At 37.7% G+C, this 12,468-nt stretch overlaps 2 protein-coding genes across 2 annotated transcripts; both read left to right on the forward strand.

The window, feature by feature from the left end:
- The first annotated feature begins 389 nt into the window (after window positions 1-389).
- Window positions 390-1,924, forward strand: avp (arginine vasopressin). The gene is made up of 3 exons (XM_067393442.1): window positions 390-515; window positions 1,472-1,676; window positions 1,785-1,924. The coding sequence occupies exons 1-3, from the start codon at window positions 390-392 to the stop codon at window positions 1,922-1,924; spliced, it is 471 nt and encodes a 156-aa protein (XP_067249543.1).
- Window positions 1,925-7,007: 5,083 nt separating this feature from the next.
- On the forward strand, window positions 7,008-10,847 carry ccl27a (chemokine (C-C motif) ligand 27a). Its single transcript, XM_067393443.1, has 3 exons — window positions 7,008-7,077; window positions 10,562-10,682; window positions 10,754-10,847. The coding sequence occupies exons 1-3, from the start codon at window positions 7,008-7,010 to the stop codon at window positions 10,845-10,847; spliced, it is 285 nt and encodes a 94-aa protein (XP_067249544.1).
- The last annotated feature ends 1,621 nt before the right edge of the window (window positions 10,848-12,468 follow it).

Below are 12,468 nucleotides of genomic sequence, written 5' to 3' on the forward strand. Positions count from 1 at the left end.
ATTAAATTTAAATGTATTCATTGTAAGGAGTATATAAATATGAAATATGTAAATATGAAGTCTTCATTGCAGCAGTACAGTAATATTAACCCTCTAATGTTTAAAACCATTCAGACTACAAACCACCATGAGTGATGACCTTTGACCTTCACCCATATGCCTTTGTGTTTATGAAAAAAGATCATCTTCTGTTGAGTGGATGATGTGGAACTCGTTCTCAACACTGAGAATAAACACGTACGCATCAGATGTTGTTCAGCGGTCTTCATTAAACTTCAATATTGAGGTGAGGTTTTGACCGCAGTGGATCAGAGGAGGAGGAGCTGGGGTCAGATGATGCTGCAGGTGTATATAAGCGTCTCTGAGCATCAGTGGATCAGTCAATCGAGATGTCCGACTCTCTGCTGTCCGCGTGTGTCCTCTGTCTGCTGGCGCTCTCCGCGCTCTCGTCCGCCTGCTACATTCAGAACTGCCCGCGAGGAGGAAAGAGATCTCAGCCGGACGCCGTCAGACAGGTACAGACATCAGCATCACTACACCAGCCACACACGGGACATTCAACTTCAGCCACTTATAGTTCATTTAAATAGAGAATATTCTTAATAACTGCTTTAAAACTATTGGCAACAAAATATTAGCCAATGTTTCATGTTGATTCAGTAGCAATATTACATTTGTTCATGTATATATATTTCAAACAGGGTTATTATATCTCACTAAAAACAAAACCATAAGAAAAATGCTGTTACTTGAAATAAAATGTTATTTGGAATAAATACACCAACATTTACTCATTTTAATCTAGTTTGAGTTGATATACTAAAATAACTAAAACTGAAATAAATAATAATATATATTTGAACATAAACTGATAAAAAAAACTATACATTAAAAAAAAAAAACTGACAAAACAATAACTTAAATACTAAATAAATTACTACTAGTGCAAAATATAAAAATTGAAAACATTAATAAAAACTATAAATTATACTAAAATAACACACTAAATTCAAAATTCAAACTAAATTCTATTCATTGTGGTTTGACAGTTTAATGTAACTGCTAATTAATATTAATAGAAGAAAAAATAATAAATTAATACAAATACATTTTTATTACGCTGCAAAAAGAATAGTTGGTTTAACTTAAAAAAGTAAGTTACCTGAATTTTGAGTTCATTGAAATTAAAAATTTGAGTTCATACAATGAAGGCGATTGATTTAATCTACAGAAGCACAAAATATTATGTTATTTGTACCACATTATAATTATTCAAGTTGATTTGACAAAATAAAAAATGAAAAAGTGCACTAATATTATTATAATGTCTACTATTGTTAATTTACGTTACTCTTATAATGAAAATTTAAAAGAATTACATTATTAAATAGATTGTACTCATGGCAGCGGTGTCCTATTTTAATAATTGCAACAGACTGTAATGATAAAGCATGTGTGTGTGTGTGTGTAGTGTATGGCGTGTGGTCCGGGGAATAAGGGCCGTTGTTTCGGCCCCAGTATCTGCTGCGGAGCCGGTCTCGGTTGTCTGGTTGGATCTCCAGAGACGCTGACCTGCATGGAGGAGAATCTCCTGCCCGGCCCCTGTGAGACGGGCGGGACGTCCTGCGGAGCCGAAGGGGGCGTCTGCGCCGCTCCGGGCGTCTGCTGTGACTCGGGTGAGGGAAACACCTCCTCATGTGACATCACACACACTGTTCCTTTAACATCTCACAGACCGGCTCTGAAAGATTCTCTGTCCTAAACACATGACGTTTCTCTCACAGAGAGCTGCGTTCTGGATCCACAGTGTTCTGAAGACGTCAGGTTTCATCCGGCGGAAGACAGCAGCGGACTGAAGAGCGTTTCCGGAGAAATGCTGCTGCATCTGTTGAATCTGGCCTCGAGGAGACAAAGACCCTTCTGATCGTGATCTGTGTCTGTAACTCATTCACACGTGTTGCTCAACTCAACACTGTGTACATACTGTATGTAGTAAACGGATGTAAATGTGAATCTGGTTTGCTTGTTTGTTTTAAGCACTTTGGTTTGAGTTTATTGTCCCAAAAGCTGCATGACCAGTTACTGGCATTGTACGATTACAATGCAGAGATTTCTAAGGGTAATTACCCGTTTAACATATACTCTCAGTTGAAACCAGCCTGTGGCTTTTCTCTAACTGTATCTCAGGGTATCTTTGGCAGATCCTGACAATCAGGTTTGAGACTCTTTTATGACCCAAGCATAAATCAAGCACACATGGTATTTTAAGGGTTAGTTCACACAAAATGAAACTTCTGTCATTTATTACTCACCCTCATGTCGTTCCACACCCGCAAGACCTTTGTTCATCTTCAGAACACACATTAAGATATTTTTGATGAAATCTGTTGTCTCAGTGAGGCCTGCATTGACAGCAAGATAATCAACACTTTCAGATGCCCAGAAGACGTATTTAAAACAGATCACGTGACTACAGTGGTTCAACCTTAATGTTATGAAGCGACAAGAATACTTTTTGTGTGCGAAAAAAACAAAATAATGACTTTATTCAGCAATATCTAGTGATGGGCGATTTCAAAACACTGCTTCATGAAGCTTTACGAATCTTTTGTTTCAAATCAGTGGTTCAGAGCGCCAAAGTCACGTGATTTCAGTAAACGAGGCTTCGTTATGTCATAAGTGTTTTGAAATTGCAATAGTTCACGTGACTTTGTTTCATACACGCTCTGAAACACTGATTCAAAACAAAAGATTAGGAGAAATCAAAAAATATCGATTTTAACCGCTTCTCATCTTTACGAACCGATATTGATTCTTAAATCCCAAGAATCGATTAGTCTAGTCTGTTTTCAGTTGATGTATGAGCAGAATATGTAGCTCCTCCCATCCAATAAATCACAATAATCTGTTACTTTTGATATGAAGCAGAGTCTCAGATTTCAAATGACGTCCATCTTATTATGAGATTCAGAAAATAAATAGCGTTTTGGCGCCGTTTAATGTGGCGTGACGGATCGCTTTAGCGCCTCAGTTAAAGAGAAGCATGTGATCATCCTCTCCTCCGCTTTAATACCAGTTACAGCAAAATAATCATGAACATCTGAAGGTATGTTAAAATATACGGTACAACTTACTGAAATCCGTATCATGTCTCGTGTAATCGCTCAATCAGTGCTTCAACCTCAATAAAACAGCTTCAGTGTCACGTGACGTCACATTTACCTCAGAAAAACACATTCAGTGACCATAAACTCATTAGTCAGCTAGAAAAGTGACTCTAGAAAGATAAATATAGCTATGCACCGTTACATATTCATTATAATGTTCTTCAATATTTAATGCATGTTTGAATAAATCAAGCGCCATTTAAATGTTTATATTTCAAAAAAACGGAGTAGAAATATGATTATGTAATTCTAAACTTTATTTATAATAATAACATCATTGAGTGTAATTTAAGTGTTTGTATATAAATAAGTTAATTTAACCTTCAATATTATTATAGTAGCACCAGCTGACTCTCATGTGTAGTTTACAGCATTAGTTGAAATTTTTTTCCTCTAGAAAATTTGCCATGTGCTGAAACTGAAATACTTCATCCAAAATAATCGATATTGAATCGAAAGCATGTGAATAGTAATCTAATCGAATTGAGGAAATTGTGTCAATACCCAGCCCTAGTGGTCATAATGTTATGCCTGATTGGTGTATAATATATAGTCATGTGAAAAATAAAGAACACCCTTTAGAATTTTATGGTTTTACATATCAGATCATAATAGGCCGTAAAATTAGGTGAGATGACATATCACACTGTGTCATCGTTTTTTTTTTTTGTAACAAAAACTAGGCCAAATTAGAACAGCCATGGGTGACACCCTATGATTCAGTTGCTTGTAGATCCACTCTTAACAGTAATAACTTGAAGTGTGTCATTACACTGCTTAGGCCCCGCCCACAGTCGCTGACTGACAGTCCTACATTACCATATGCTGCGTCCCAATTGACCCTTCGCTGGGAGTTTGATTGACAAGCGATCTAACCAATCATAACACCTAATCCGATATTTTGTCCGACAAAGCAGTCAGGAGTTCGACAATAAATATATTAGACAATAGAATTAGTGTATCCCAAATCGTAGTGTGTTGAAATGAGTATTCCAAAGATACCCGGATGGTCTACTTTTTCCAGTTGGAATCCGAAGTGCAGATCCGTGCACACTCTTAACGGCTAATATTGCCCACAAACCATTGCTCTGTGGACGAGGATTTGATTAGAACTACAAACACGAATAAAAAGTGTTTGTCATGATGACGTCTAAAGTCCCTGCCAAAGGAAGCAGTCCCTTGTTAGCAACCGCCGTTTTTAAGACACAATAAATGTTTTTTAAAAAAATACATAAAAAAAATAAATAAATAAAAATCACAAGAGGGTTATAACTGGTGCGTTTTATGTCATAGATCAAAACGTGAAAATATTTAGAGGCTTTGTTAACCACAGACCTTATTTCAGGCGATTTAGCAAAAACCCATTCAAAAAACCCATAGACTTTACAGCGATGGAACCGGAAATCCTAAAATGCTAACTCGCTTCTGGGTTTTGCCTACAAAAACATGGCACTGAGTGGCACAAAGACTGCTTTGACAAAATCTGAGGTATATTTCTACAGACTGCTGAAAGCTACAGAAAAAAAGAAGCAAATGGGTCACTGCAACAGCAAGAAACATGTTTTGCAGTTATCATTTTGTGTCAAAATGTTGGATTTTGGGGTAAAATCATATACTGTATTGTTATATATTGTGTTGACAACTCATCAATTAAATATTTACCATCTTATATTCTGCATAATTGGGTGTTTTTAAATAAAAAATGACAAAAACTATACAAGTTTTAGGGCTGGGAGAAATGAAATATATATATATAACATTAATATAAGTGAACATTCGGTTTTAGACCTACCTATAGTGTAGTTATATGAACATTCACAGGCAGATTATCCATGGATTAGGTTTCTTTGACATGTTAGCTAATATAGCTAAGGAAAGCTTTCGAGTCCAACCTTTACTGTAATCGTTTGTTTCACTCGCGTTTTCTCAGTTTCCCCTGTTAAATCCAGTCATGCAGCAGGTTATTTTGCTGAGGGAGCGCGTTTCGGCGGGAAAGTGACGTCTATGCATGACGAAGTAGTATGTCCCAAAGCTTGCATATTCTTCTGCTACTCACTCAAAAGTATGTAATTTGTCTTCACAGTCAAAACAGTAGGCTACATACTTTCAGGGCATAGTCTATAGGCGAATTGGGACGCAGTAATAGTTTCCGCCGTCAGCGAGTTGCTGTCCGCCATTTTCTCCGTGCTCGAGCTTCTGTAGCGACAACAACAACGTCTGAGGTGTTTTGTTGTTGGATGTGAGTGAACATAACAGTCTTCATTTACCTTCTGATTACGTTTACAGACATAACTCACTGTGTTTATGTGAATTGTGTGTAATTGATAGTTTAAACAACAAAAAAATGTGAAAGAGCTTGGAGAGGGGGCGTGGCACAGCAGCTCATTTGCATTTAAAGGCACATGTACGAAAACATCCTGTTCTTGACTGTAGTCAGAAATGTGTATTTACAACATGGATTTATTAATGATCTGTGAGGTGTTTTAAGCTGAAACCACACAGACGCATTCTGAGGACACCTGAGACTTAAAGGGTTGGTTCACCCAAAAATTAAAATAATGTAATTAATTACTCACCCTCATGCTGTTTCACACCCACATGACCTGCGTTCATCTTCAGAACACAAATTAAGATATTTTTGATGAAATCCGATGGCTCAGTGAGGCCTGCATAGCCAGCAATGACATTTCCTCTCTCAAGATCCATTAATGTACTAAAAACATATTTAAATCAGTTCATGTGAGTACAGTGGTTCAATATTAATATTATAAAGCCACAAGTATATTTTTGGTGCGCCAAAAAAACCCCAAAATAACGATTTATTTACTGATGGCCGATTTCAAAACACTGCTTCAGCAAGCTTCGGAAGGTTATGAATCTTTTGTGTTGAATCATGATTCGGATCGTGTGTCAAACCTCCAATCTGCTGAAGTCACGTGACTTTGGCGCTCCGAACCGCTGATTCATAACGCTCCGAATCTTCCTGAAGCAGTGTTTTGAAATCGGCCATCACTATATAAGTCGTTATTTTGTTTTTTTGGCGCTCCAAAAATATTCTGGTGGCTTTATAATATTAATATTGAACCACTGTACTCACATGAACTGATTTAAATATGTTTTTAGTACATTAATGGATCTTGAGAGAGGAAATGTCATTGCTCAGGCCTCACTGAGCCATCAGATTTCATCAAAAATATCTTAATTTGTGTTCTGAAGTTGAACGAAGGTCTTACGGGTGTGGAACGACATGAGGGTGAGTAGACGTAGACATATATAGGCCTATAAAATAAAATAAAAACATTTATTCTTTTGCTCAGAGTTTTTCTCAAATTTATTTGTGTGCATTCAACCAATCAAATGACCTCTTAAGAGGATGTCACTGATATTAATAAAAGTATTGGATATGATTTTCTTGGGGATTTCTTGGAAGATCAAAGGTGAAATTGTGCCTGTAACAATATTAAAAAAGAAAGTAAAGCAGACAATTACTGAGACACACCCTGTGACAGATTACTGACCGTAACGAATCAACATGAATCAACACATGCCTGAGAAACACTCATAATGACACATAATCAAAGCCTTTAACACATGTCACGCATAACCTACAGCTCAGTACAATAAATTTCAACAAATGCAAGTCAAATTAAGATGGTGCTGCGGGGAATATTCCATCCGTAAAAAAGATATTTCATAATGGATTTGTAAAAAACTGTTTTCTTTGGCGTGATTGATGATGGGTTCAGACAAGCCAGGTGATAAGGGCGGAACAGGACTTGCGTGCGTGGGTTTAAAAGATCGTTTCTGCATTCATTCACACTTATTGTTGTTATTTCAACCATGGAGCTGAAAGCAACATCTCTCCTGTTGGTCATGTGTGTCGGCATCATCATCCTCACCAGCAATGAAGGTCAGAATATTTGATTGTGCAGTGTAAAAAATGATGTTGTTCCTCTGTATTTTTGTCTTGTTTTCCAGCACCAAATATCTAAACATTCTTAAATCAAGATACGTTTACTGGAGAAGTAAAAAAAAAAAAAGTTGTCTTGTTTAATGAAAAACTGATAAAAAAAAAAAAAAACTGGGTCAGAAAAAAACCTATTTTCCATTTGAATTGAAATTATTTTTTTCTCACTCCATTGGCAGATATTTGTTTTTGTTTTAATCACAAACTCACTTCATTTTGATTCATTTGTCATTAAATCTTCTTTTGCTTCTCCAGTAAAGGTATGTCTTGATTTAAGAAAGTTTAGATATTTGTGCTGGAAAACAAGACAAAAACACTATAGGCAAAAAAAAGCATTATTTTTTCCTCTTTCTGCTCTCTTTATGACTTTGTGTTGTTATTGCAAATTACAAAATGTAGGCTATACTCTAAAAAAAAATGCTGGGTTAAAAACAACCCAAGTTGGGTTAAAAATGGACAAACCCATCGATTGGGGTATTTTAACACAACGGTTGGGTTAAATGTTTGCCCAACATGCTGAGCAATTTTATTTATTTTATTTAACTCAACTATTCTTTAATAATTACTGTATTTCTTGCTTAAAACATCCCAACCGCTGGGTTAAAACATCTCAACCGCTGGGTTAATACATCCCAACTGCTGGGTTAAAACAACCCAATCGCTGTGTTAAAACTACCCAATCGCTGGGTTAAAACAACCCAATTGCTGGGTTAAAAAGACCCATTTGCTGGGTTAAAACATCCCAACCGCTGAGTTAGAACAACCCAATCATTGGGTTAAAACAACCCAATCGCAGGGTTAAAAAATCCCATCCGCTGGGTTAAAACCAAGCGGCAACCTCCTCCTTTCTCTCGTAAAGCCAATACGGAAGTAACTTAAACTGCGATTCATCGACTGGCCGCTAGGGACAGGCTCCAAAAGAGAGCAATTAAATTGGCCAAGTTTACAGCAGAAAAAAACATGTTTACAAGTTGGTTCAAATTGTGGTTTTGGTCTATACTGCTATTTTTGCCCTTCATGACAACTCTGAGGGGGGTGAATTTTTTTATAACTTATCCGTTTAAATTATATTAAGCCTTAAAGTTCTGCATAATTAAGGGCGTGGTGACTTGAGTGACAGGTAGATTGCTGCTGTCTGTGAGCCGTCGTTACCTCAGCTGTCGCTGAATTTGGCATCTCAGCCATTTTTGTGCTTTTTTTTCTCGATTATTTTATACAATTATAAAATATGGCTTGCTGCATAATATTCGAGACTGATGTGTGTCTGTAGATGTGCGTGCATGGGGAAGAGACACAGAACACACGTTGTTGGATCGTGGCATTGGCTGAAAGTTTTGATTGCGAGATTTACTACAATGACAAAACCAGGAGGATATACAACTCTGACAGCACTGCTTGGATATTATAACTAAAACTGCTGCACTATTTTGAAAAAAATATACTTTGGACACAGGCTCATTTGTTAGATACGATCGTATAACGTTACAGTTTTACAACATAAAGGCTGTTGCATCCTTTCTTGAAGAACGATGACAGAGAGCAGATCATTCAGAAGAAATGTGAAATGTTTTTTTTTGTTTTGCAATGGACACTCATATTTTACCCAAGTGCCACAGATTGGATTCATCTCGCGATCTCTATTATAAAAGGTATGAAGTCCCATTTGATGTTCCTTGTTGTTATTTGCACACCCAACACAAATTACTGGTGTTGGAGCATCTATATCTTAAAAACACCGTAGATTGACAGTAAACCTTTAGAACGTTCTGATGATAAAACTTATCTTTATTATTAATTTAGATAGTATCTAGATAGATAGCTCCTTTGCTTGCTAACATGGTCACGTCGAGCTAGGCGGGCGTGGTTCAGCAACCAATCACATCAGCTCAAACCATCTCCCCGCCTCTTTGCCCATTTTCAGTTATCCGGGAGTGACGTGCGGTGACGCGCAGCTAAGATGGCCGCGACCTCATTTACGCTTCAAAACTGCTGTTCAGAACTCTATGGGTGACGTCACGGACGCTACGTCCATATTTTTTTACAGTCTATGGTTAAAACATCCCAACCGCTGGGTTAAAACAACCCAATCGCAGGGTTAAAACATCCCAACCGCTGGGTTAAAACAACCCAATCGCTGGGTTAAAACAACCTAATTGCTGGGTTGAAAAGACCCATTCGCTGGGTTAAAACATCCCAATCGCTGGGTTAAAACATCCCAATCGCTGGGTTAAAACAACCCAATCGCAGGGTTAAAACAACCCAATCGCAGGGTTAAAACAACCCAATCGCAGGGTTAAAACATCCCAATCGCTGGGTTAAAACAACCCAATCGCAGGGTTAAAACAACCCAATCGCAGGGTTAAAACATCCCAATCGCTGGGTTAAAACAACCCAATCGCAGGGTTAAAACATCCCAATCGCTGGGTTAAAACAACCCAATCGCAGGGTTAAAACAACCCAATCGCAGGGTTAAAACAACCCAATCGCAGGGTTAAAACAACCCAATCGCTGGGTTAAAACAACCCAATCGCAGGGTTAAAACAACTCAATCGCAGGGTTAAAACAACCCAATATCAGGGTTAAAACAACCCAATATCAGGGTTAAAACAACCTAATCGCAGGGTTAAAACAACCCAATCGCAGGGTTAAAACAACCCAATTGCTGGATTAAAAAGACCCATTCGCTGGGTTAAAACATCCCATCCGCTGGGTTAAAACAACCCAATCGCAGGGTTAAAACAACTCAATCGCAGGGTTAAAACAACCCAATATCAGGGTTAAAACAACCCAATATCAGGGTTAAAACAACCTAATCGCAGGGTTAAAACAACCCAATTGCTGCATTAAAAAGACCCATTCGCTGGGTTAAAACATCCCATCCGCTGGGTTAAAACAACCCAATCGCAGGGTTAAAACAACCCAATTGCAGGGTTAAAACAACCAATCACATGGTTAAAACAACCCAATTGCTGGGTTAAAAAGACCCATTCGCTGGGTTAAAACATCCCAACCGCTGAGTTAAAACAACCCAATCATTGGGTTAAAACAGCCCATTCGCTGGTTAAAACATTGCAATCGCTTTTGGGTTTGTCCATTTCATGCATTGTGCAGTTCATGCATTCACTGGGAATCGAGCCCATGATATCAGTGATGCTCTACTGTCTGAATGATTTAGTGTGTGTCGTTATTAAGCTCCTGTAAGGCTTGAATACACTGAGAGACAACAGTAAAATGTGCCGTAACATGCTTCGCTCTGAGCTGCGGAGAATATAAAACATGCCCTCTATAATTATACTCTCTTCTGCCTCTGTCATTCTTGTTTTCTGAGCTGAAAAACATCCTTCAGGAAGTCTGTAAGTTTTGATGAAAGAGGATTGCATTGACACGAACACAGATATTAAATAGAAGATCCTGCTTTTTGTTCCAGCTGGTGCCATTCCCAGGTGCTGTTTGACTGTTACCAAGAGGATCCCACGGCAGGTCCTGCGAGCCGTGACCACATACGAGACCCAGAGCAAGTCTGGACGCTGTGAGATTGATGCACTGATGTGAGCGTTTAACAAACACAAATGCTTATGAATCATTAGCTCTGGTATTTACTGTGCTTATTGCTCTTCAGATTACACATCAGAAACGGAAAGAAACCTCTCTGTGCTCATCCCAAACTGGGGAAAGTCTTGAAGAAGCTCAAGAAGAAACCCAAGCTGGCGTAAATAAACGAGGAATGATGGGTGGAGCTTCATCCCCCGGCCACACCCTAACCACACCCATAACCCCATCTCTCCACGCATTAAACAGTTAAGCTCCACCCTTGAGCTGGAGGTCATTCGGCTTTGCAGCACCACAATACTACAATAGAACTACAATATACTGTATATATTACTTGTATGCTCTTCTTTTTAATGAAATAAAATCCTTTTTTTTAAGTTTTGACTGTATGTTGGCTAATTTTTCAATTTGAATTGCTTTTTTGAAATGCTTCCATGATTTAAAAGAAATAATAGGAGTCTGATTATAATTTTACATGATTTGAGGAGGAATTAGGAAAGTACGTGTAAAACACAATTGCAAACAGTAAATAAATGAAGAAGTCAATAAATAAATAATATGTCAATAAATTAAACAGTAATAAGTTAAAGCTGCAGTCTGTAAGTTTTACCTCTTTGTCGCCATCTCTGTTCAAAAAGTTATTTGCATAATAATCATCTTTACGTGGGTTGTGCGTTGGCACGGCTCGTCAGCGCGGATGAATCTAATGTTTGGTGTCAGTCACCACATCTGTGGATGCTTTACTTCAGAAACAGATTCTACGTCTTGGAAGTATGATCAAAATAAGAATTTTCATTTGTGATTAAATGTAATAATCACTTAGCTCATATCTCTTCATTATTGTTATGCTTTGTGTATGTTAACAACATCAGCATTGCGTGACTATGTGTATTTAGTGTGTATTTTACCTGTAGATATCAATTTCTGTACAGTCTAATCTCTAAAGTTAATTTGTACAAAATACCACACAATCCGCTATCAAAATAATAAATTATTCCAGCTGCTCTGAGCAAAGCCTATAAATGATCTGCCATCCTCACATGATTTAGCCGACTACTTCTTTATGTAAACAGACGTGACTTAATGACGCAAAGATGAATGACTGCATGCTCAAATTTCCTGTGGAAATCCACCAGTACCACCCGAATTATAAAACATTATTACAAGTTTACCGTTCTGAGTCGGGCCAAGGTAAGGAGAACACTGCCCTTACAAAAAAAGAACTGCAGTAAAATTAAAGTTAAAACAATCCATTCGCTGAATTAAAACATCTCAACCACTGGGTTAAAAAATTGCAATCGCTGGGTTAAAACAAATAATTCACTGGGTTAAAATAACTAACTTGCTGGGTTAAAACATCTCAACCACTGGGTTAAAACAACCCATTCGCTGGGTTAAAACAACTAATTTGCTGAGTTAAAACATCTCAACCACTGGGTTAAAACAACCCATTCGCTGGGTTAAAACAACTAATTTGCTGGGTTAAAACATCTCAACCACTGGGTTAAAACAACCCATTCGCTGGGTTAAAACAACTAATTTGCTGAGTTAAAACATCTCAACCACTGGGTTAAAACAACCCATTCGCTGGGTTAAAACAACTAATTTGCTGAGTTAAAACATCTCAACCACTGGGTTAAAACAACCCATTCACTGGGTTAAAACAACTAATTCACTGGGTTAAAACATTGCAATCGCAACCCATTCGCTGGGTTAAAACAACCCACAACTGGGGTTAAAACAACCCACAACTAATTTGCTGGGTTAAAAACAACCCAACCACTT

Source organism: Chanodichthys erythropterus, chromosome 9, assembly GCF_024489055.1.
Source record: "Chanodichthys erythropterus isolate Z2021 chromosome 9, ASM2448905v1, whole genome shotgun sequence".
Lineage (NCBI taxonomy): Eukaryota > Metazoa > Chordata > Actinopteri > Cypriniformes > Xenocyprididae > Chanodichthys > Chanodichthys erythropterus.